The sequence below is a fragment of the Platalea leucorodia genome, assembly GCF_965183815.1.
Source record: "Platalea leucorodia genome assembly, chromosome: Z".
In the NCBI taxonomy this organism is placed as follows: Eukaryota; Metazoa; Chordata; class Aves; order Pelecaniformes; family Threskiornithidae; genus Platalea; species Platalea leucorodia.
This window is the reverse complement of record NC_138858.1, coordinates 72,206,344-72,231,574: the sequence shown is the minus strand read 5'-3', so window position 1 is coordinate 72,231,574 and position 25,231 is coordinate 72,206,344. Positions and strand designations below refer to the sequence as shown.

The 25,231-nt window shown below is 45.6% G+C and overlaps 1 protein-coding gene across 2 annotated transcripts in view; it reads left to right on the top strand.

Moving 5' to 3' along the window:
* Positions 1-25,197, top strand: part of ELP1 (elongator acetyltransferase complex subunit 1) — a 32,821-nt gene extending 7,624 nt beyond the window's left edge. The window contains exons 7-36 of one of the 2 annotated variants that reach the window (XM_082337132.1): positions 786-876; positions 1,369-1,492; positions 2,172-2,262; positions 2,721-2,951; positions 3,252-3,422; positions 4,083-4,182; positions 4,824-5,006; positions 5,800-5,906; positions 6,397-6,500; positions 7,335-7,388; positions 7,489-7,594; positions 8,274-8,389; positions 9,138-9,211; positions 9,845-9,923; positions 10,190-10,269; positions 11,174-11,314; positions 12,436-12,521; positions 13,092-13,240; positions 14,093-14,216; positions 14,683-14,780; positions 16,017-16,218; positions 17,624-17,685; positions 18,188-18,250; positions 18,369-18,429; positions 19,234-19,347; positions 20,036-20,147; positions 21,292-21,419; positions 22,490-22,644; positions 23,676-23,754; positions 24,719-25,197. In XM_082337132.1, the coding sequence (XP_082193258.1) occupies positions 786-876; positions 1,369-1,492; positions 2,172-2,262; positions 2,721-2,951; positions 3,252-3,422; positions 4,083-4,182; positions 4,824-5,006; positions 5,800-5,906; positions 6,397-6,500; positions 7,335-7,388; positions 7,489-7,594; positions 8,274-8,389; positions 9,138-9,211; positions 9,845-9,923; positions 10,190-10,269; positions 11,174-11,314; positions 12,436-12,521; positions 13,092-13,240; positions 14,093-14,216; positions 14,683-14,780; positions 16,017-16,218; positions 17,624-17,685; positions 18,188-18,250; positions 18,369-18,429; positions 19,234-19,347; positions 20,036-20,147; positions 21,292-21,419; positions 22,490-22,644; positions 23,676-23,754; positions 24,719-24,786 (3,353 nt within the window). In that variant the 3' untranslated portion in view covers positions 24,787-25,197. The remainder of the gene's footprint in view (positions 1-785; positions 877-1,368; positions 1,493-2,171; positions 2,263-2,720; positions 2,952-3,251; positions 3,423-4,082; positions 4,183-4,823; positions 5,007-5,799; positions 5,907-6,396; positions 6,501-7,334; positions 7,389-7,488; positions 7,595-8,273; positions 8,390-9,137; positions 9,212-9,844; positions 9,924-10,189; positions 10,270-11,173; positions 11,315-12,435; positions 12,522-13,091; positions 13,241-14,092; positions 14,217-14,682; positions 14,781-16,016; positions 16,219-17,623; positions 17,686-18,187; positions 18,251-18,368; positions 18,430-19,233; positions 19,348-20,035; positions 20,148-21,291; positions 21,420-22,489; positions 22,645-23,675; positions 23,755-24,718) is intronic. The other variant, XM_082337133.1, reaches the window with a different exon arrangement.
* The last annotated feature ends 34 nt before the right edge of the window (positions 25,198-25,231 follow it).

Here is a 25,231-nt window from a genome sequence, read left to right as displayed (position 1 = left end):
GAGCAAGTTAATTGCTCTTTTCTCTGTTTTGGGTGTTCTTGGGGGTACTTTATAGACACGATGTTTTGAACACTTTCTTTGCAGTTTCATTTTCAGTCCATTGAGAAGCCAGGAGAGGTTACTACTGAGTAGTTACTATCTGAACTGCTTCTTTCACCCGTGTTAAATCACCACTTAAGCTCTAACCGATCTCTGGTGGGCTCCCAGTGCCAAATGGATGAATCTGTTTGGGTTGCCATGCTCGCTGTTCCTCATACTAGCAGTTTGGCCTTGCACACTTCTGTTTAAATACTGGTAATACTTTTCCCTAGGTTTTGACCTAGAGCCAAAGAGGTGATAAGCACATATATTTCGTATAAGACTGTAATTGTTGTCTTCCGTGACAATTATATAAATAGCAGTTTAAGTGTATTGGTCAACATATTGAACTGTACCAAACTGCACTGCTCTTCCACTAGTTTGGGTTTTTACCTTCAGTACTTCAGATTAGGGAGGATCTTGCATTTACAGGAAGATTTTAACATTTCTGTGGTGAAAGTTGGAGAGGGAAATGGCTATGACTGAGCTACATCAGACTGAAATTCTTACTCAGGTCCTTTAGAGTCACTCAGTTACTATGGGAGAACTGCCTGAGACAGAATAAGTTCTTACCCCTTAAGGTGTACAAGAGAAATCTCCTTTTTATTCATGTGCATCAAAATTTGCTCTCCTACCCTCATAAAATTAGAAAAGTCTCTTCCCAGTGCTTTCTTACATCTTTGTCTCCTTGCTCTCTCAACCTATAGGTGCTCGGAAGGTCCGAGTATGGAACAGAGAGCTTGTGCTGCAGTCAACGAGTGAGCCTATCTCAGGATTAGAACAAGCGCTGTCTTGGAAGTGAGTAGCAAAGCAGTCTGCATGCTGGCAGCATTGTTGCTTTTTATTCCCTGGTCACAGTCTTTGATCATCATCAATGTCATTTCTTCTGTGTTTATTTCTCCCAAAACTTGAAGGAAGCTTCCTTCTGATCCAGCATGAGGAAGAGTAGCCCTTTAAACCCTGAAAAGCCTAATACTTACATTACATGTGGGAATAAGGGATAGATTCTCTGCACAGTCTCAGTGTCAAGTGTTTTTGGACCTAACTGTATAAACAGGAATCTTACAGGTCCCTTTTCCAGTGCTGACATTTGCTTGCTCATCTGGGGATGTCGTGAGCCCTGGAAAATGTCTTTGCTGGACCTGTGTCTTAGTCTGAACAGTGCTGAGGAAAACACATGCTCGGCTGCCCTTTTCTTCATGTCTCTAGAGAAAATGCGAGATGATTGGTGTTTAAAATGACAGCTAGTGATTATGTGAGCTACCACTTTTCATTTGGTTCTTTTTTAAGGCCCTCTGGAAACCTGATAGCATCCACACAAGAAAAACCCAACAGACATGATGTGGTTTTCTTGGAGAAGAATGGACTTCTTCACGGGGAGTTCACCCTTCCATTCCAGAAAGGGCAGGTCAAAGTAAGTGCTGTGTCTGGGCTTCTTTGATTAGAGTGTAATGGAGAGGAGGACTAGATCTTTTCTAGATTCTAGGAGGAAGTTTTTAACCTAACACTTCGTGCTGGTCCTAATGGAAAAAGTGACCTGAGAAGAGAACAATGAAGAAGCCTGTGGAGAAGATGCAATGCCCTCTGCAGGCCCATAGTACAGAGACAAGTACAGGAGGATTGTAGCCCTGGGGTACTTCTGGCCCCGTATACTTTCTAGCAGGCAAATGCTTCAAAAATGCTGTTCAGGATGTCAGCTGTTGCAAGAGTGAGGTGAAATACTCGCATTATCCCAAGTAAGAGAAGTGAGAAGCTACTGCTAGGGTGTTACTTCAACTTCTGCCTTTGGATGCTGAGAGGTCTTTTGGCAGATGCTTCCTCAGGGTCAAGAGGGCAAAGAGAACCCTGCTGCCATGCTTGTGGTTGTATCACCTCTTCAGCTGTGTGGAACCACTGTGACAGGTTCTGCTTCAGAATGCTTTGCTCCAGCTGTCGGGAGCTTTGCAATACACAAGGGCTATGTTAGTATATTAAGCCCTGCACCGTGCATTGTTGAAAATAAGGAGCGACTCATGGTCTTGCAAACCAATTGGGAGCATACCCACCCTACACAGAGGCAACAATATCAGTAAGAGCCATGTTTGTTTCTGCAGGTTAATGAATTGCTTTGGAATGCAGATTCTACGATCCTGGCTGTATGGCTGGAAGACCTGAAGGTGGAAAACTCCAACCCAGACAGTTATGGTGAGGGCACTATGTGAGGCTCTGGCACTTACACTTGCCTGCAAATGTCATTAGCAGTGGGTATTCCCCTGCAAGTTAGGAGACACTGGGGAGGCTTACCTACAGCTTTGAGACCCCTGTGCAGGTCAGGAAGAGCTGGTAGTTCAGCCTGAGCTCAAAGCATCTTCCAGGCTGCTGTAACTGGAAATGGTGTTAATGGAACGCTAAATGTGTGACCCCTTCATAAGACGTGTGCCTTCTCACAAGGGGAGTTCAAAGAGTTCTAGGACTGACTCTTTTGCACAGAGTCTGTTGTTAAGTTTTCTTGTGCTGGGTGTTGTACGACACAGCCCATGGGCTGAAGGCTAGAACTATTATTTTCATTGCACTTAAGCCACCCCTAGAAGAGCAGTGGTGGTGGGGAGGGTTTGAGATGGGTCTCAAGTAGCAGTCTGTAGTAACCATTTCTTTTTCTATAGTTCAGCTGTGGACCACAGGGAACTATCACTGGTACCTGAAGCAAAGTCTACATTTTGGTAGCTTGGAGGAAAATCAGTTGGTGTCGCTGCTGTGGGACCGAGAGAACCCGTATAGGCTGCATGTACTCTGCCAGGGCTGGCATTACCTCTCCTATGACTGGCATTGGACCACAGACCATGGGATGGGGGAGAATAGCCAGCATGTGGCAAATGTGGCTGTCATAGATGGAGGTAAGCAGGGGGACTGCTTTGCAGCTCTAGGGTCACAAGAAGTGGCGTAGCCTTTTGGATGCAGACTCGATGGGATTTTGGTAGTTCTTCTGTTAGTTGCTGTTTCTACACAGCTGTTAGTGAAGGGGACCATGTAATTGATGGAAGCTTCAGAGGTGGTTCAGTGAAGTTAACTGCTAAAGGCACAGCAACTATATTTTCCTGTAGCGTTGTTCCTACTTTCAGTAAAGAACCTAACAAGAGCCTCACTAACATTTGGACTGGGTTACAGCTTGGGTTTTTTTCTCTTTTCTTCCACAGATAAAGTGCTTGTCACAGCGTTCCAGCATGCTGTGGTGCCTCCACCCATGTGTACCTATGAGGTCCAGCTCCAACAGGCAGTTAATCAGGTTGCATTTCACACAGATCCCAAACACAGTGGAGACATGGCTGTCCTGGATGCTGATAACAAGATCTATGTGTACAGATACGGTGAGAGCATGTTGCAAGGTCTTGTTAAAGGAAGCCCTCTGTCCCTGAGAGCAGTACCCTGGGGGACTAGTAGGGTGATGGTCACTCAAGCCTTTAGTAGTCAGGAGCGGGATATATCTGGTTCAACTGTGAGTTCAAGCTCTGTTCTCTCATCTGCAGTAGTCTGGGTGGCACAAGGGCATTCTGGTGGTGCATTGGCTTTGTGAGAAGGCAGCGTTCAGCACTTGGCTATGTGATTATGCTGGTAGTATCCCCCTGCCTAGCCTCAGCTCGAGTAGAGTTTAGCAAGTGGTATCTTGTGTAATCTGTTCTGATGGCATGTTGCTGATTGGCACTGGAAGTGTCTGGGAATAGCTACCTGAGGCCTGTCTGAGGCACCCAGCACTTCCCAAAGCAGTCCGATATGCAGTGTAATACTCAGTGTGCTGCGAGACAAGAGACTGTTGCTGCTGTCCCTGAGTTTTGAGTTGTGACATTACAAGGTAACTGTGGTCCTCGGGGTAAGTGTTAATGAGGATTGGGTGTTGGCTGTACATGTAGGGATGGTATTTTCTGACTTTTATAATAGTTTCCTGTGGCATCTACTTTTTGGTAAGAATGAAGATGGAAGGGGCTCTGTTGGTAGCATCTCTAAACTCTGCTTTGTTCTATGTTTGCTAGGACAGAGCACAGTGAATGACCCCACTGTCAGGCTTGGAGGTGTGGGTGGAAATGGATTTAAAGCATCTGTGGAAACACCATACCTGGATAAAACCTACAGGTAATACAGAACTAGTACAACTGTAGTGAGGAGAAAAGGGTAGTGCCTGGCTGGACGTTTTAGAGGTCACAACTCTGACCACTTGTCTCAAGATTTTGAAAACGTTGTCAGATAACATGGTTTCATTGTGCTGACACTGTGCCTGCAGCTAGTGCTAAGGATTGGGCAACACAGTGGGCAGTTTATCCTGAGAAGTGCCCTTGACTGAGGTCTTGATCTACTGGGAGCAGTGACTGTCAGTGACAGCAGTGAGATAGCTTTTCCTGTGCCTGGTGCTCTTGTCATTGAGCTGCTGCACTTTGCACTCCTGTTCCCAGAGCCAAAGGAATGGCTGTGCAGTGCCCAGGCCCATGGACAAGGTAAAAAACCCACCCTGCTCTACATTTGTTTCTATACACAGTTGGCATGGGAGCAGTACTGCCTAGGGAAAACAAAGAGGGCTCCCTGGGTCTCGTCCTTCATCACCAGTCCAGCCTGTGGCAGGATTCATGCTTTGGGTGACTGTGGACTGGAGCCCTCCTAGCCACGCTCTGTGTCTGAACAGCCAGGTTGTGCCTAGGAGGATCTTCGTCTCTCCAGTGAGGTGGCCCCTACTGAAATCAGGTTCTGTTTGCTTCCCAGTCTTTCTTATTTTGTGACAGAGTTGATGTGGGCAGCGACAACAATGAAGCAATGAATCCTCTCGGGCTCCGATTTCTCACCTGGCTGCCAGATGACAGCTTCCTGGTGGTTGGTCAGGGTCAGCATGCTGCTCAGTCTGTCCTTCACCATCTGACTGCAGTGCCCCACGTGGCTGGAGCTAAAGAAGAGCGCCTGAATTTACGGTACCAGAGATCTGCCAGTTGTGGGTGAAGTCTGAGAGTGTCTCTGGACAGTGCCTAGAAGGAACTAAGTCTCTCAGTAGACGTGCAGCCTGGAGGCTGTGGGTTGGGGAATTTGGCTCTCTTCCTGCAGGAGAACCAAACAACTTGTGAAGCTGCCTACTGGTCAGCGCTTGCCTGTAGTCCTAATGCCTACACCCAGCCTGACAAGAGGGTGTATGCTAGCATGCCTGTGTCAGTACAGGACAGCTCTGTTCCTTTGAATTCCAGGCCCCTGGGGGGACTGAATTCCTCCATTCTACCCTTTGCCCACCATTATCGAGGTCCAGGAGGGGACTGGTAGCCCTTGTTACTCCTGTCCTCCTCCTCCTCACCTGCTGGGCTTTGTGGGGTCAGTTGAACTAAAACCAGATCACAGAAGGAAGCCACCTGGGGTACAAAAATCTGCTTTCCAAAGGGATCCTGAGAGTTGCTGTTTGCAGCAGTCACACGGCAAAGACAGGCTGATTTGCATATGAACACTAGATTAGAACAAAAGAAGTGTGGGCTCTGCAGAGTGCTCTAAGTATGCAGACAGTGACTGGCACAGTTAGGCAAATGCCTGTTGGCTGCAGTTGCTGGTTCTCTGTGGTGCCAATGTCAGCTGACATAGGTGTGAAAAGACTGCAGAACATCCTTGCATGAACAAGGTATCTGTCCATGCTGGAGAAGAGCATCCTTCCATCTGGCCACGAGAAATGCAGGATCTAGGTGTCAAATGTATCTCCTGCGACTGATGTTATGTGTCTTGCTCCAGATTGTCTGTGCCTGTAGATGGAGAAGTGATCAGCCTGTGCTGCAGCCCAGTGACCAAAACTGTAGCTCTGCAGCTGGCTCATAGACAGATCCTGAAATACCTCTGGGGTAAGCTGAGCCCTATTAAAGTACCTGGTCTGAGGTGTAGTTATTACAGATTTCTCAAAAGGTTTAATGAGATTATTTGACTTCCAGGGACATGGGTGACTCTTGCTGGTAGTGGGTTCTGCCTTTCATGCTCCCTCTGCTCCCAGAAATGGTGATTTGTGTCAGAAAGCAGTTCATGTTGTTGAGAATGATAGTTCAGACTTTATGATTTGAAAAGAAGATGACTGGTTTAGCGATTGCAGAAGTGCTGACTGACTGCGACGTCCTTGGCACTTCTCTTGTTCCACAGGGGAATAAACGTGCTGCTGAGCTCCTAGAAGTTACCACGTTCTTGTCTGCTGTGTCTTGGACTTTTGTGTCGGCTTTCCTCCTCTCTGTCAGATAGTGTAGTTTATTCCCAGCTCTCGTTTTCTTGAGATACATGTCATGTGGTTGTAATGTCTGAATCTTTCATTGGCTGGAAAACATTTTGATCTTCTTTGCTCTTTAGAGGCTTCTACTCCGGTCCTTGAGCCCTGGCGGACTAGCAGTGGCTCTGCTGTTCAGTTCCCCTACCCGTGCGTGCAGACTTCTATCACGAGGATCAGTGGTGAAGTAAGTAAGACTCTGAGCAGATTAAATTCCCTACTTGATTGTTCTCTGTGTCACATGTGCACCATGATCCTCTGCTCAGGGTGCAGTGATGCTTCTTAACAGCATTTTTCATAAGGCCTTGTGCAGAGCTGAGAGCGTATCTTACCTTGTCTTCTAGAGCATTTCTGATGGCTTGCAGTTAACACCCAATCTGCCCGTTCTATGAATACAATGAATAATGTCATTGAAGAGCAAGACATTTCAGGTTTAAAATTTCCAGCAGTCACTGCCCTGCTCTTTTTGAAAACAGCATTTTGCTCTGTTTTAATCTGAACTTACCCTATTAGCAAACATGGCTGCATGGAGTTACTGCAGATCTTCTACTACTGGTGTTTCCCATTTGTGATGTTTTTTTGATAGTTACAACAGCTTAAGGAAAGACTAGCTATTTTGCTGGTAGTTTCAGGGTTTCTTTCCTTCAGCATGCATCCAGGTGAATGCTGTATGGAGTTGCTTTGCTCTGCTCTGTACTAGTGCTTTTCCTCTGGTATTTTGGACCAAATGCTGCTGGAAAAAACCTACATTATCTGGTGTGGTTTCTGCTTCTATTTTGTTACTGTGCAGTTTCCGTTACAGGGTAGACCAAGTTGGGTTTCCAGCCAGAAGTGTTTAAAGACACTTAAGTAAGCCCTCCATATAGAGGTTGCATGACTTCCTGTCCAGCTTCTCCAAGTAATTCACGTGAGGTACTCCGTACCTAATTGTAAGGTGCTTCAATCCAGTGCTGGTCAGTGTTGTGAAGCACTGGAGATTGTGACACTGATAGCTTATACGTGTCATCCTTTTTATTTACAGGAGGTGATCTTGGGCCTCACAGATCGATGCCGTTTTTTTGTTAATGATACTGAGGTACCTAAGTTTTTGCCCCTCATTGCATCCCTTTTTCCTCTGCCAAAGGCAGCTTTCCTGTTCTGCTCTATACAGCAATAAACTTAATCATTTTCTACAGGTCGCTTCCAACATCACGTCATTTGCAACATACAATGAGTTTTTGTTGGTGACAACCAACTCCCACACCTGTCAGTGCTTCTGCTTGAAGAACATGTCAGTGAAAGGTAAATGCCAGCTCTGGCTGCCTGCTGCCGGCAGCCCATGGCCATTGTCTTGGAACCACAAGATGTCCCCATTTTTCACATCCAATCCTGTTGTATTTGGGTCACTCAGAGAAACTGCTTAAGAGACGGAGGAAGAAGGAAGATTTTCAAAAATCTATCAGAGAGCAAGGAGCACAGGGAACTGACTTTGTATATCACATGCTTCTCCCTGGGAGCAGGATTTGTCCTGTAGTTGTTGTCCCTTGACTGTTTTCAACAACCTAGCCCTGCATTCTGTCCCTCCCCTCCATGTCCAAACAAAAGAAAGGGCTGTGTGCTATTTGAGGGTGTGTGGTAGAGAAGGGATCCCAGTAGAAAGAGTTTCTGGTGCTGTCTGGGTCTGAGATGTATGAGGACTATGGGAAAGGCAGGATAACAACTTATTGGTCCTTTACATTTTTCAGTTCTCTCATCTGGTCTGTTGAGCTTTGTGATCCTGTCGTATAGAGGATGTATCTCTACTTTGTGTACAGCAGTGCTTAGCACAGAGAGGTCCTCTTCCTATCTGGAACAGTTGAAGATCACTGGTGTATTTTTGACTCCGTTAGTCCAGTATGACCTTGCGGGGCCACATAGGAAAGCCTGACTGGGGCACTGCGCTGTGGTGTGCCGTGTGTGCTGATAAATATGCTGTCTTCAGCTCTTCAGGCTGGCCTGAGCAGTCCTGCTGCACCCAACAGCGAGACCCTGCGCAAGGTGGAGCGAGGTTCGCGTATCATCACCGTCGTGCCCCAGGACACAAGGGTTGTGCTGCAGGTCAGTGCTCTGCCCCTGTCTGCTGAGGTCTGCAATCCAAGGGGGTGTAGGGGGGCCATCTCAGGGGGCAGCTGGCCAACCTGCAAACGATGTGTGAAGTGCTACAGAGCTGCTGCCCTGTGCTGCTGCAGCACAGCGCTTCACAAATCTCCAGTTGCCTGGCTGGATGCAGAGGGATTTTGAGCATGCCAGGGGGAGTTAGGTTCAGCACAGGCAGCTGAGTATGTATGGACCTTGGAAGGGCTATTCAGATTCCTAATGGCTGAGGTAGCGTAGTGCTACATATTGTGGCCTCTCACAGTGACTCTGACTCACCTCTTAGTATTTGCTGTATTTGCTAGCAGCCCTCCATTAGCCTTGGCACTAAGTTTGTCTGAAGTGCTGAGCTCCCTCTTCAGAACCAGCAGAGGTTCACAGAATGGAGAACAGTGTCATTTGAAAGGCACGTCTGGAGGTGTGTAGCCCAACATCCTTCTCAAAGCAGGGCTAACCTGAAAGCTTGATCAGGTTGCTCTGGGTCTTGACTGGTTGAGTGGAGTTCAGCCTCTTGAGGAAGGAGTGTTTCTGAGCTGAGAGAATTTTCAGATATTTTTCCACAGTCGTTGAAATTGCATGTCCTTTGAAGTGAAAAAACAGGCCCATGCACCTGCAAGTAGCAGACAGGCCTAGAAAATTGGCCAGTCCTCACTTTGCCTTCATGTAGGCAGAGTAACTACAAACAAATAATTGTGTGGATCTTGTGTTATAGATGCCGAGAGGAAATCTGGAGACTGTTCACCACCGAGCTCTGGTTCTTGCCCAGATTCGGAAGTGGCTAGACAGGTAAATGGCACTGGTGTATTCTGGTCTTCCCTCCCCCTGCCTGAGCTATTAGAGGCTGGCTGGCCTGGTTTTGTTGTGCTGGAGAACGGAGGCTAAATTCAAAGGAATTGACTTCGTTAGTGGCATTGAGACTGTTTCTGGGGCTACCAGCTAGAAGTCCAGCTTTCAGCAGTCCCAGATGCCTCTCACTTCACCACTGAAGGGCTTATATGTGTGCTGAGACTGTGTGGGTGGGAGAAATGTTCGTCTGCTCCATTCTCCAGACATCTCAATCACTTCATGATGAAGGTTGCTGTTTTTCATGTTTTATTTGTTTAATTGATTTACATTGACGTTCCTGAAACAGAATTTGGTCCCTTAGATTAAAATGTAGTTCTCTGCTTTAAGAGAGAAAAAAAATAATGTAAGGCCTGTATTGCTTCCTCAACCTGGCATGCTGGTCTGTCCCACTGCAGAGGCTGGCAATGAACAGGATTGACCTTGCACATTTTTTCTGGAAGGCAATCTATGTGGCTTATTGTCTAGGCTGTTTCATTGCCAGGGAGTCTGTGCTTACCTCTGGTCAGTTGCCTTTATTTGCAAATGTTGCACCTATCCACTATGTAAACTGTCCCGCTTGACTTACTCCTCCAGGCTTATGTTCAGGGAAGCATTTCAGTGTATGAGGAAGCTGCGAATCAACCTCAATCTTCTCTATGACCACAATCCCAAGGCAAGTATGCCCAGTTCTGTTGAGTTGTTTTCCATATTCATCTAGCTTGGAATCCGTTGACATTGAACAGTGGGCTCAAAAGAGCAGGTGGTGGTGTCAGTTCTGCTTTCAGCAGAGATGGCTACTCTGCACTGCTGCATCCTCATGCAGGCAGATTGGATTTAGCATTTCCTTCATCTTGTACATTCAGAGTAGGCCTTTGAATTTGTTCTTGTACTTAATGTAATTGTTCAGAATAACAGTAGTAATACTCTTGTCTATTTCAGGTATTTCTGGACAACGCAGAAACCTTTATCAGGCAAATAGATTCTGTGAACTATATCAACTTGTTTTTCACAGAACTGAAGTGAGTATAATTCTGCAAATGGAAGCATGCATGTAATCAGTGGTGGTACGTTATTTTGTCAAAATATTGGCAGCCCTTCAATGTGGGTGCAAAGAGTCAGTCAGAAATCTGGCATGTTGGGTCATAAAGACTCGAGTAAGCTCAGTAGTTTCAGGGGCAGTCAGTGTGTCTTGTTGGGAATGCCAGCTTGCAGGCAACCACTAGATTTTTCCAGCCAAGGGATCAGTACCTCATCTGACGGCTTTGACTTGTCTTCTGGTTTGCTGTACAGGGGTAAATATGAACAGAAAAAGTTTTGTTCCCTCATAAACAGGAGCAAGATAGCACTGCTTATCTGAAGCTTGAGGCCAAGATACTTGCTTAGATTCCCAAATCATGTCCCCTGACCTCTTTCTCAAAGGTGGAGTGACAAGAGGCTTTAGGGCATTGGTAGCTTCCCGATTTCTCAAGCTTGCTGAAGTAAATAATTGTTTAGGAGCTGGAGTTATCACTTAGCCATTCTGTTTTATTTTCAGTTTTGACCTGACCTTAAATCTTTGTCTAGAAATAAAAGCAAATGGCTTAATTTTCAGAAGTTCTCTGTGTTCAGCATCTCCATAATGGATTTAGAAGAAGACAGCTGTATCTTGAAAAGCTTACCCTCTGCTTTTTTTGTGCAACTGAAGTGGTTGTTCTGACCAGTTTTTTTCAATGCCTCTCTTGGCTGAGAATCAATTAGGACGGATGAGAGATGTTAAAGAGCTTTCTGGTAGTGTGGCAGGTTGTGTGTCAGTACTGAATGACATATGAGCTCTTTTGTTGAGTAGTTATTTTCTGCATGCATTTGTGTTTCTTAATGTTATTGTCTTTGTGCTGGGCCATGTGATGGACCATGGTAGTATTCTTGGTATCTGTTTTTATTTAGAGAAGAAGATTTCACAAAGAGTATGTACCCATCTCTGAATGGTAGCAGTAATGCTCAACCGCGCCAGCGTCCTGATCAGAAAAAAGTAAACCTGATATGCGATGTGATGAGAGCTGCCATGGAACACATTGACCCTCAAAAGTGAGCATTTTCTTATTGTAGGTGAAGGAACCATTAGAGAGATTTCTAGTTAAGTCACTTGCAGAAAGCAAAACTGTCCTTAACATCAGTTATTTTGCTTCAGATCCTCTGAGGTGAGCCTGTGCTCCACAGAATGTATGTAGCCATGCCTTCCATCTGCTGAGGATGCTGTCCTGAAAACCACAACATCTAATAATTCCACAGATAGCAAAACAACTTTTTACTACAAGAATTCAAGTAATAGATGCAGGATGCTTATAAAGGTTTAAGAAATACACTCAATTTAGGAACAGTCTGTGTGGCATAGAGGACAGAGAGACATGAGCAAGATTGTAATCTCGGGGAGATGCTGGCTTTTTGGAGCAGCTGGCCCTTCGGAAGGATCTCAGCTGTTCCATTTGAGACTGAATTACTTTTGTAAATCTTCAGCTGCATATTTCTGAATGATTACCTTTTTGGTAACCATCCTCCTTGGATGAATCAACACCAGACAAGGATAAAGGGTGGGAAAATAGGATAATAACAGTAGTTAGTGAAGCAGTGTTAAACCATTGGCAGCTTATTCATGAAACGGTGGATAGAAGAGCAACAGATGGTAGGTTGCTGCTAAACAGTGAAAACTTAGACACTTTTCACCAAATGGTTTCGGAAAACAAAGCATCCCCTTAGCTGGGAAAGCTGTTTTGAAACAGTATGTGTGAAATGTATGGAAGTGGAAATAACCTCCTAGAAAGCTTTCCTTTTATAAAAATGACCATTTTCATGCCAAATGTGATTTGGAAAACTGTGTCCAGCTATCTGAGCTTTCAGAGAGACATGTTCCCTATCCATTATGCTGGCTGGCATGGTAAGGAAGCTCATTCTACTCAAAACACACATCCAGTCTTGTGACATGTTTGAGGAGACATGCTAAGTAGAAAAACCTTTCTGGTATATTCTGTTCTCTTCCCATTTTTCCTGCCTTCCTTTAAAAAGATTGAAATACCTGAGGTTTTTTGTTGTTTGTTTTTTTTTTTTTTTTAACTAAATGTAAACTAGAACTTGCACAAACTGGGCTAAAATAGGAATAAGCAGTGTTTCTGCCTTCTCGCTTTTTCATTTACTGCTTCTGTTTTCTTCAGATACTGCCTATCAATACTGACAGCACACGTAAAGAAAAGTCCTCCAGAACTGGAAATTGCTCTCCAGAAGGTTCATGATCTTCGAGGTGTTGTATCAGGAACTCAAAAGTTTTGAAAATGGGTGGTTTGCAGGAGCTTTCATTGTTAGCATGGTTCACCCTGAAAATGATTTTAAGGTGGCTGTTCATGGAGTCAGCTGGAAAACAGAAATGTACTTGAAACAAGCTGTGTGTTAATGGAATAGCAGCATATCAGCTGAGACGCACTGCTGTACGTGCCCTCAGCTCATGCTTTTATCTAGATATGTCAGCAGATAGCCAAGAGTTGGAGCTATTTTCTCTTTCCAGTCAGAACTTTGGTTCTCCCAGCATGGAATAGGAGGTTCCCATTTTCGGTCCTGGTATCTCAAACTGGCAAACTTTGCTTTTATTCTGCGCTGGTACTTCTGTTGCACACTTAACAAGTTACTATGCTTTGGCTGGTGCTTGGTGTTGCCCAGGAAAGGCAAAATAACCCCTCCTGCAAGACAGAGCAAGCTGTTAGTTTCATGGTCCCTATCTGGTGTCAAGGATGTGCTTGGTAATGCATCCCTTCCTTGGAGCGGGGTTCCACTGCTGATGGTGTAACTGATTGTATGCTTCCTTATCTTGTTACAGAAAGCATTATTCCAGATGTCAAAGCTGTGAGTGCAGAAGAAGCACTGAAGTACCTGCTTTTCCTCGTGGATGTCAATGAATTGTACGACTATTCCTTGGGGACGTATGACTTTGATTTAGTCATCATGGTGGCAGAAAAGTCTCAAAAGGTCTTGGTTTATAGTTCCAGCCAAGGAACTATTTTTCTGCGTTTCCAAAGGTTCTTTGTAGTCTGCGGATCAGCCCACATGTTTTGTTAGTCATAGTTCTCTACCCAGGCAGGATTTAAGTTGCTCAGAAGTCCTGTGTGTGCTTGGGATGATGCTGGGAAGGTGGCATGTCTCTGCATCCCTTAGTACTTCTTGAGCACAGCTTTGGAAACTTGCTTGTGCTCAAGGTGAAATAGGGCTCTTCTAGAGCAGCACGGCAAAGTAGCTCAGGGGAAGGGAGGGACTGTGGTCTGAAGTGTTGTGACTGCATGCCTTACGTTCCCAGTTCTGTACTCTTGATTCTTGATTATTTGGTGGTGGCCACGATAATAGTGTGTATCTTCCAGCAGGTTTAATTTGAAATCTCTGAATGGAAATGCCCATCAGGATATTCAGAGTTTCCTAGAATTATAGCAGAGCCTGCTGTCCATCAATTAAAACACCCTATTCATGTTAACAGGTTTCATGACCTTTGGCATGGGGGAAATTGATCAGCTTTACAGCTGCAAATTTATACATTATAATAGCTAATAGCAAACAATATTTGTTATGATACGTAGCCTTGAATTTTAAATGGCACCAGCCTTTAGATACTGCTGAAGTCCATGTGGGAGCCTGGTAATTTAAGTTAGTTGTTCCTGGCAAGAGTACATATACAGAATTGATGCTTTAAGATGGCTTACATTAAAAAAAAAAAGCTTTTTTAGTGTATTATTGTACAATTTCAAATATGGGACTGTCTGTTGGTGACAATGGGGGCAAATAAGGATCTTACCAGATTAGCTCAACTGCAGTTTTTATTATTCTTTGCAGGACCCGAAAGAATACTTGCCCTTCTTAAATACCCTCCGGAAAATGGAAACCAATTATCAGCGATATACAATAGACAGACACTTGAAGAGATACACAAAAGCTCTTGGGCACCTCAGCAAATGTGGTAGGTGTCCTGCACATGCAGCATCTCTAAGGAGAAATTCTGCAGTGGAACATTTCCATTTTGGAGAGCCTTTGGGGGGCTCTTACACAATAGCTGAAGAAAGAGAAGGATTGCACAAGGTCATCTTCCCTCCTGGTAGTGCATGGTTAACTTACTTCTGCAACATGTTTTTTGTAGTGTAGCTTGGCGCAGGAAGAAAGGAGTGAGAATGTTTACTGTTCTGTGATCGTGAAGCATAAGTCTTGTTTTGTTCCTGTTGTAGGTGACTTGTCCCCAGTTAATACTGCTGGCAAAAGTGGAACAAACCTCAAGGAAATGACCACCTTGATTTTACAATAGTAGAATAGGTGCTTTTGTGCTCTTCCACCCAGCCACCTCTAGTTCTTTCTTAATGCAATGAACCCAGACTGGCTGGGAGCCACGTGCTTTCTTTTTTATTGCTATGAAAAATAAATTATTTCTGCAGGTCCTGAACACTTCTCTGAATTTCTGAACTTGGTGAAGGATCAGAATCAGTATTGTGAAGCGTTGAAGCTGTACCCCTCTAGCACTCAGGAGTACAAGGTGTGTAAGCATGTGACACTGCAGTGTGCAAGCTTTTTATTCTCTCACGCGTGTGTTTGCACGTCCTTGGCACCTTGAGTGAGAGCAGGAATGAGACAGCACTTGCTTGCGTTCAAGTTCTGCAGGTCATTGCTATTCCTGTGCTGTCTGAGACCCTCCTCTGAGATAATAGCTGGAATGACTCTCAGCACTGACCCTGCGAGGTCTGGTCATTGTAGGAATGGCTGTTATTTCTTTGATCCCGTGACCAGGAGAGCACCTGGGAGTCTGGTTTCTGCTGCACTGTCTTGTGGTGTGCTGGAGAACTCCCGTTACCACGGAAAGACTTTTCTTCCTGTTTTGACCTCTGTGATGCCAGCTTTCTCTCTGGCACTTGCAGGTTGTGTGGGGACACTTTTTTATCCTTAAACTATTCTGAAGAGTGCTAGAGAGCCTGGGGCACTTGTAGGTGTGCTGTTTCCCAGCATGTAGTGTCCTTTGTTGGTTTCAGTATTATTGAAGAACTTTAGCTTGCCCAAGGCTGAGGTAAAATGTGAATGAATGCATTTAATATAATTTAATTTAGATATTGTAAATACACAACACACAAGCCTTTGTAAAAGAAGTAGATGAAGAAGTAAGAGGGGAAATAGAAAAACTCAGTCTGTTTGCAACACGGTGAAAGCAGAAAGGACTCTTTCCTTATGAGGGAGGTCTGTTCCTGACTCTGACTCATTGGAAGTCTGTCTTTATTCCTTCTGTTCCTTCTGTACTCTTCCAGTCAAATCCACCCGCCCCTCCTTGATGGAGATTATGAGCTTTGAATAGCATAGTGAAGCTCAGGTTATTGATTCACAGCAGCCTGTGTCTGTAGAGTTGCAGGGCTTGCATCCTCCCTTGTGCCAGTGTTTGACTCCTGGAGTAAGTTGGTTCAGGGAGACGTTCTAAGAAAAACCGCTCATGTGAGTGGGGAAGAAGGGGATGATTTCCTGCAATATGTAGTTTACCCAGCCTTTGGCTTGGAGGTTATGCACCTCCCCATGTCTCTTGCTTTAGCTCTGTGAAATGTCTCCACGTGCTAATCATCAGCCCTTGGCTTGATATCAAGTTCGAAATGGGGTAGGAACATTGTGCCTGGAGGTTCCTTGGGAGAGGGGGAAATAGGCTTTTGTTGATGGGCACTTAATTTTTACTAATGGAGGACTGCTACTGGCTCTACAGCTGATTTCTTATTTCTCTTTTGTCCCTTTCTTGCAGGATATCAGCGATGCATATGGGGAGTACTTGATTCAGAAGCAGCTATATGAACAGGCTGCATTGATATTTGCTCGTGCTGGCATCTTTGCAAAAGCACTTGATGCTTTTCAGAACAGTGGCAGCTGGCAGCAAGCCCTGTGCATGGCGTCACGGCTTGGTTACACAAAGGATGAGCTGTCCAGCCTGGCACGGAGCATGGCAGGTAGGCCTTGAGGAGATGGAAGTGTGCAGAGCAAAACTGGCTGCTGTTACTTTTGGTTCATTTTGATTTTTCCTAAAATTTAGTGAAAACCTCAGTCTTCAGTGTTTTTCTTAAAGGGAGAACAAAGATCCCATGTTTCCCAAGGGTTTATGTGTTTGCACATCACCTTTGTTTCTCAAAGGAACCAAAAGATATTAGAGCTGAGCTGGTAGGCACCCAGGAGTTGCCAAGTTAGCTGTGGCCTTGGCTGCCCCATGCTGACTGCTTCTTACATTTCTTCCTTGCAGCTGGTTGCTGAACACTATTCCAAATTGCCTCTTTGGTTAATCTCAGGGAATGGGGATTCTTTGAAGTGTCTGACATGACTGAGACCTCTAGACATCAGCGGCATAAGTACTGTGCCTAGTCACAGGCCCTAAAGGCTATTGGATAATTCAGAGCTGCGTCTTCGTGTTTTCTCCTGAAAGCCTGCTAGCAGCTAGGACAAACTGGTACATGTAAAGCTATGTGCCATCCTACTGCAGGAGCAAAAGGTGGCTGGCCTCAGACTTTGTGCTCACTAGGACATAGCAGACTGCATGCGTGAGATGTGTTGTGGACCTGGCATATATTTCAGCAAGAGAAATGGAACATCATCCTGACTTCTGCCTTACTCAGAGGCAGTTTATCAAGGGCCCACTTACACGGTGGGAATATGGCTCCTGCGAATGTAGTCTTCCAGAGTTGAACATTCCAGTGTTTTCTTTTTCTGTCACTTCTTGCAATTTGGATCCTTCATGTTTTGCCTTTAATACCTTTTTTGGTGCCCCTCTTAAATCACAACTGTAATTTAGCGAAATGAGCAGACACAAGCTGTCTTGGATGAGATTGCTTTGCTTGGGTAATTTCTTTTTTTTTTCCCTGGTGTTGTGTATCACTTGCTCTCTTACATTGCATCCTAGCATACTGATCAGTGCCAAAGCTGGTTCTGACTTTTAGGGGATTGGAAGCCCTGAATCCCACACGCTTGATGGTTGTTGTCTATACCACAGAGAGCAGGTGGCAAAGTGCTCCCTGCAGATAGCAAGGCTGCAATACACTGAAGCTTTTAAGAGATATTTCCTTTTTACATCCTGGCCTCCTCCACTTAAGACACTCTTCACTATTTCTGTCTCAGACTGGGGGAGAAAATGTTCTCCAGCTGGCCTTGAGGGACGTGCACTAGCAATTTCACAGGCGACTGGCTGTTGATGTTGCAAGTTGATGAATTCTTGGCATCAGGCAGCCCTTCTTTTTACTGAGCAGATTGACTAAGTGTGTGAGCAGGTAGAAAGTGCTTCAGTGAGTGGGATTTTCCCCTGCTTTGTAGTTTTGTGGCACAAAATCCAGCTGCTCCTGAAAAGCTGAACTCCACCCTTTCTTGTAGGAAAACTAGTTGAACAGAGAAAGCATGCAGAGGCAGCCATACTCCTGGAGCAGTACACTCAGGTAATGTAATCACCCTCTTGTCTGTGCCCCAGTCGTATTCTCTGTCGGAGAGATACGCCATCTGTGTTTTGTCTGTTCTCCTGGGCCACATGTGACTCCATGCATGCTGACAGCAAAACAGTCTGTGCCATGGGCTCTCTTGGGGAGGGCAGAGGAGGTCCAGGTGATGCAGTGAGCAGGGTGGGGATGAATGCTATGTCCCTGAGTTTTTCCACCTCCTGAAGCTGCCTCTGTTTTGGTATGAAAAGCTTTTGTCTCAGAGAGCTGAAGCATGAGGGCTGGTGTAAGGAAGACGGAGTTCCAGAGGGATTTCCCCACAGCATGGGAGAAATGACATAGTTTGTTGGGGTTTTTTTATGTCAGCACTTCAAAGTACCTGGCACAGCAGTGTTTTCCTGTCCTGACTGTGATACTGCTGCATAGAAATGTGCATCTGAATAGGTGCTACTTGAATGTGTATTACTAACATCAGTAGCAGTAGGTGGTTGCTCTTTCCTTCTAGGACTATGAAGAGGCTGTACTCCTGCTCTTAGAAGGGGCTCTCTGGGAAGAGGCTTTAAGACTGGTAAGACATTTCAGAGCACAAAAACCAGAGTGGAAGTATTTCTTTACCGTGCAAGAACAGAGGGATGGGATCTGGGTTAGATCCTTAAATAATACCTTGTTTCCTTTCCCTGATCCAGATTCACAAGTATGGTAGACTGGATATCTTGGAGACCAACTTCAAACCTGCTATTTTGGAAGGTGAATCTGTGCAGGAATCTGAGATTTCTCTGGGCTATAGAGGCTGAAGAAGGTCTTTACTGGGTCTGTGGGAAGTCCCAACACTCCAGTACTGGAAGCTGTATGGAAGGATGCTTTGATTCTGCCTAACTGATGCTGCCCAGTTAGCTGCATTTGGCTCTACTCAATGCAGCTTGAAGCCCTGCAGTGTCATGGGCTCTTTTTAGCCTAGTCAGGCTCCTTTTGAGCTTTTCCAGACCCCACAGTCACAAACTGCAAAGGGGTCTGTGTCTGCATGTCCATGAACAAGCAGGACAGTCCTCGTTCCAGAGCACATGTTGCAGCAGAACTATGGACTAAGAAAATTGCTGGTTGTCCTATAAGCTTTTATGAGTAGTTTCTGAAAAATATGATTTGATAGCTGTGTTCTCCCTTCCATCCAGGAAGGATGGTTCGTTACTCTTGGTTGTTTTTCCTTTTCATGCTATGGGCAGTAGGCTTTGTGAGATGAGGGATTTTTTTCTTTAATTCAAACCTAATTAATGTAAAGAGATTTGGCCACAGAGCTTTCTGCTCTTCATGTATCAGAAACAGACTCTTGTTCTAGAAAATGCTTGTGTGGCAGGTTAATTCACTCCGCATCCAGGTGCATCTTGTTTGGTGAGCTCCTGTATTATAAGCTTTGAATTTCCTTCCACTTGTGTGCTTTGCATCTGACTTCTGAGCTTGTTGAAGGACTGTGCTCCTTCAAACTTCTTGTGTAAAAAAAATGCTTTTCTGGTTCTCTTGCACAAATGTTTGTGTTCTGATTTTCTTATTGAGCAGCTCAGAAGAGTCAGCTGATATTCCTAGATTCTCAGAAAACAGCATTTCTTCGCCATAAGAGTCGCCTGCAAGTGGTCCGAGAGCTGAAGGAGAAGGCTTGTGAGAGCCTGCAGGGTTGGTACTGAAATGCATATGGCTTTCTATGCATTAGTAACTGTGATCATCTTTTTCTTTGTGGTTGCCATTTGCCCTGGTGGAGCTGTGTGCTCTCCTAGCTCCCGTGGTATCTACAACAGAAGAACAGTATTCTTCTCACCGCCTCCTCACACTGTACTTGGACTGTGATGGTTTGACCTTGCTCATTCTGTAAAGACAGCTTTGTTCTCAGTGCTATCTGTGTCACAGCTTTCATGGGATCAAAATGCACCTGAAAGCTCTTCAAAATGACACAGCATTGTCTCCACAGTGCCAGCTTGGCTGGGTCAGGCAGTGCTCAGCATGTCCTTTGTGCTGAGTACCTATGAGGCATATTCACCTGCCAGCTCACACAGGCTCAGGGAAGTTTTCTGAGAGCAGAATGCTTTGTCCTGGTCCAGATTTGCTGCAGTGAGATTGTCATCCCTCTGCTGTTTAATATCACAATCCCCACCAGGGCAGAGGAGCAGTGTTCTTCTCACGATTGCTGTTTCTTCTCATGTGCTGACTGAGTGGGGTTGAGAGCCGAAAAGGCTCCGAAAAGCCAGCAGGTAGAATGAATCTGCCCAATCTGCTTCTCCAACAAGCTACATAGATTACCAGAGAGAAAGCTTGGAATAACTGTGACCTTTTTCCATGCTGTGACACTTATTAACATGTTTTGCAGATTATGAAATGCCAAACTGCCCCGAATTGGATCTTTTCTCTGAAACCAGCAGTGTTGTGACAGCCAGCGACATGAACAGCAAATATTCACACAGCAATTCAAGAATATCGGCGTAGGTATCTGCCTCCAAATTAGGTAGTGGCTGCCCTGGCATCAGCATTTGGGAGGGCAGCTTGCTCATGCTTGGCGTGCTCCTCGCAGCTGTGCATGCCTTGAAGCTGCTTTAATTACAGGCATTTTGTGGTTATTTTAACTCTTATTGCAAGGGAGAGAGCAGAAAATGCCAGAAGCTCTAGTGCAACAGGAACTGAGTGCCCAGCAGAGGAGCTCTGAACACAGGCTCTGGGCAGGAGCTGGCTCTGTGGATGTCGGGCACATTGCCAGAATAGCTGGCTGTAGGAAGCCTCACGCAGAATGTGGGCAGAGCTCCTCAAACATTAACAGCTTGTGCGCATGGCTTGTGCTCTTTGTCCTAGGTTTTGCACTTGATGGGTGGGGGTTGCTACTAAATCGCATACCGATGTCTTCCCGCAGTGGGCGTCTGTGTTGCTTTTGAGTGCTGTTACGAATGTGAGCTGCAGCGTGGGGTGGGGTGTGCTAGAGGCCCGTGTAGTCTGTGGGACCGCTTCTGAATTCCCTAGCTGAAATGTGGAAAAATACAGTTGTGAGAAAAGTTTGGACTTTTTAGGGCACTTTCTGTGGCACAGATGAAAAGAGGAAGAGAATGCAACCTTAGTATTCAGCATACCTGTGTCAGAGCGTGCTGATCATTTGGGGACATTATGCAACTAGTACTGGCCTATGATTAGAAGTTGCTTTCCTGTGATAATGGGCAGGACCTGAGTTGTATTAGTGCACAGCTTGTGGAAATAGCAGAAATGAAAATGTGCACAGGCAAGCACAGACCCTGGCACCAAATTGTTTTAAGTGGAGCTCAGCTTTGCCTGATAGTGACTACTGCCAAACAATTTACCCTATTTTGTGCTTAGAGCAATGCTTTAACCTTGCTGGAACACAGAGTAGTCCTTTTTGTAGTAGAGAAACAGCCCAACTACTGACTTGTGTTTCAGACCACAAAGGCTATTGGTTGAGTAGCATTGACACAAGGATACATAAGCTTATGTGCAGTCCCCTCTCACTGGAGAGAGTAAGGAATTGAGTAACAAGTTTCATGCACACTGTTGATGTTCCTTCAGACTTACCCTGTTACAGCTAATCCTGTTGTGCATGCTATAATTAAGCATCCTCCTTTTCAGACGATCCTCAAAGAACCGGCGCAAGGCTGAACGCAAGAGATACAGCTTGAAGGAGGGGAGTCCTTTTGAAGATATGGCCCTTCTGGAAGCCCTGGGAGAAAATGTTCGTGCTGTTGAGACTGTGAAGGGTAGGACACTTGATGATCTTAATCCACTCCGCAGCTTGTGGGGACAACTGAGGCAGTGTGCCCTCTATTGTTCTTAATGGGTATGCTGGGGAGAGAAGCTGACTGGTCCGTAAGACCATGTTGTGGTTTAACCCCAGCTAGCAACTCAGCACCACGCAGCCGCTTGCTCACTCCCCCCTTGGTGGGATGGGGGAGAGAATCGGAAGGGTAAAAGGCAGAAAACTCTTGGGTTGAGATAAGAACAGTTTAATAATCGAAGCAAAATAGAACAGTTAAATAGGTAAAGCAAAAAACTGCACACGCAAACAAAGCAAAACAAGGAATTAATTCGCTACTTCCCACGGGCAGGCAGGTGTTCGGCCATCCCCAGGAAAGCAGGGCGCCATCACACCGAATGTTCCCCCCTTCCTTCTTCTTTCCCCAGCTTATATACTGAGCATGACGTCATATGGTATGGAATAGCCCTTTGGCCGGTCTGGGTCAGGCCCCCCGGCTGTGCTCCCTCCCAGCGCCCCGCCCCCCCCCATCTCGTGTCCCGTGCCGTAGTCTGTCCGTCCGTCCCCCTGCCCTGGCCCCCTCCCCCACCCCCGCAGAGCAGGGGAAGCTGAAAGTTTTTTGACCGGTGTAAGCACTACTTAGCACCTATTTAGCAACTACTTAGCACTACTCAGCAAGAAACAAAACATCACAGTGTATCATCGACATTGTTCTCATCCTAAACCCAAAGCACAGCACCATACCGACTACCAAGAAGAAAATTAACTCTATCCCAGCTGAAACCAGGACAGACCATCTGTGTTGGACCTTGATTTAGTTCATCTGCCTCTGTGCCTGGAAGAACACCTAGTAGTGTGAGATCTCCACATTTGAAGTTTGGGAGTGGAGGAGTGAGGCCTTGTTAGTACCATGACAGATTTGTCTCACAGTTGTACTCGGGCACAGTAGGGGCTGTGTAGGGACAGAATCAGTTCTGATTTGCTCCCCTTCTTGTGCCCTGATACGAGAGAAATACAGCTGTTTATTTAGCATGCCTGTGTTGCTATTGTTTGTTCTTCTGTTCCATCCTGCAGGAGAAATACACATCCTTCTGAAGCAGCTTGTGCTGTTTGGCTACGATGGGCAAGCTGGGGCACTGCAGCAAGTCCTGGAAGATGTTTTGCAGTTGATGGAGACCTCAATCCCAGAAGTCTGGACTCCAGAACTGCAGCAGAGCTCTGTCAACCCGGTCTGTTCTCATCTGCAATACCCCTTACACCTGTCATACAATACCAAGTATTTAGCAGTATTTTGCATTCTCCAGCAAAGAGTCTGGAATCCTTCCCTGGCTTTCCAGATCTGCTTTTTTTCTGTAGAGGTCAAATAGATATTCTGTGCAGTACCTGCCAAGTCAGTACACTGTAGTGTAGATGGGTATAACAGGTATAGCCTGCTGTGGCCCTTGCACCGAATGCCACATTGGACATGATGAGGTCTCATAAGGCTTGTGCTACCTTGTCCTAGTGGTGACTTCTTTTCATAAGCTCTGTCTTAAGCAATTTGTAGAACATAGGGGCACTATTTTCTTTTTTAGGCCTGATGGTTGAAGTGTTAGCACAGCTTTTATGTACTGGAGTAGTGGTCGTCCGACCTGGTGTTGTGAAGTGAAAAGCTACCAGACTGGTCAGCTTAGTCTGAACCAGGATATCATAAGGAGTATATTGCAAAAAGAAGGGTTATGTCAGGCTTCCAAGCTTCAGCTTCATGCAGAAAAAGGAGATCATGAGGGATGCGCTTAGTTCCCTTCCAAAGTAAAAATCTTTAATAAGTAGATTCTGAGCATTCATGGTGAACATGAGATATTCCCCAGTATCTTTTCCCTAGCTACTGATTAGCAAGACTTTAAGGACAGACTAAAACTGTTCTATGTGACAGGGAGCTGAGACTCTCAAATGAACTTCAAATATTTCTGGCACCGTAATGAAAGTAGTCCTGCCAAGTGATGACACTTAGAGTGCTCGGAAGAAGTAGGTGCTGGGCTAAGGCTTCTGTGTCCTGAGCAGCTGTCCGAAAGCAGTTCTCTCTTTCTGCCTCTGTGTTAACTTTTCTGAGACATTACTGGGCTTTGATCACATATCGCTGGTCACTTTGTACTGTGAGGTCTCCTGCAGGCAGCTGCTTCTGCTTCTGGAGACTAACAGCAGAGTTTTCTTTGTAGGTATCCCTGCTCTTAGCCTTGCTTTGTGCAGGTTGCAACATGGGTCTTGCTTCTTCATACAGGTCCTGGGACCCAATTCAACTGCAAACAGCATTATGGCTGCCTATCAGCAGAAGAGGATGGTGACTCCTGTTGTACAAGGTAAGTTGAGGCTTTGAGTTAGGTGTGGGTGTGAAATGTCAGTGAGGTTCAGCAGGCTTTGAGGCTCTCCAAGCATTGCTACCTGCCAACAGTTGTAGCATTTATTCAGTTGTAGGAATTTCTTGCTTTTCTTTATGGTGTACCCTCCCACCTTGTGGCAAGTGAGCAGCTGCCTTAATAAGGTTTTATTTGCTCTGAAGTCCTGTGCTAAAACTACTGTCTGAATTGTGCTCCTGGCTTCCTGTGTGTGTAGTGTCTGTCTGTTGTGAGGGAATTGGAAGTCTGATTTCTTTGGGAATGTATTAGATAATTCTGCTTGTAACTTACCCGCTGAATTTTTCTGTCTGGCTTTGGCAGCCAGGCCAGGCTCTTGACCAGACCAGGCTGCAGTCTGTCGTGGTGCTTTGCCATCTTTAAGTCCTTCCAGCTAATAACAAACTTAGGGCTGAGAGACCTAGCAAGGGCTGATCCCATCTCCCCTCTTTCTTCCCTCTTCCCCACTAGTCCTACAGTCTCTTCCCCTACTAGTCCTGAATTGCCTGGAGAAATCCTTTAATAAACCTGTAGATGCAACCTGGCTATTGCCACTTGCCAGGGCTGGCTCCAGAGAAGACCTTGTGCCTCTTATTCACACTTAACAAAGCCAGCTGGCTGTTGTGTAAGATGTCCCAGTTACTGGTGAATGAATGGGGTTCTGCTTTCTGCCATTGATTGTTGCCTCCTTGTTCTGAACGATAACACTGAATGGAGAGGGGACTTGATGTGCCACAGAGATTTATTTCTGTAAGCAGTTCTGCTGGGTCACTCTTCCGTGCAGGCTGGTGATCAGTCATTAAAGGGAAATGCTATGTGTCAGAGACTTCTCGGTGTCCTTTGATAAAAGTGAACTAAGTAGTTGACAGCTCCTGAAGAAACCATATTGCTGTTACCCTCTGTTCTGACACTTGTCCTGTTTGCCTTTCAGATCCAGAATTACTTATTCCACCAAAACTCAATAAAAATCTGCAGTGGAAACTGCATCTTCTCCAATAACTAAAAGCCAAGGAATCCCAGTGGACTCTGAACTGTAACTGTTCATATAATTTCATTACACCTTTACAGAAACCATTGTTGTCGTGGCGTTTCTGATACAGTGTTCTCAGGGCTGTGCAAGTGAAAGGTCCCTCCACCTGATGCAGCTGTGACTGTGACCTGGATGGCATCATGCTAATGGGGACAGCCACTCGCGTCCCACTGCAGAGGTGGTTTGTGAGGCTGGGGAGTAACAGGGTGTGCAGCTCTGAATGCTGCTGGTTGAGTCCAGCATCTCCCACCACTGTTCCCTCCCTTCTGGATGAAGCAACCCCACCAGTGCTGGACTGGCTGTTTTCTCTGCCATCACTCCATCCCGTGGATGGTACCTGCCATGATGACAGGTCACATTTTAAGCTGTTCAGCCTGGTTCAGAGATCTCACCAGTAAATCTGTACCAATAGCA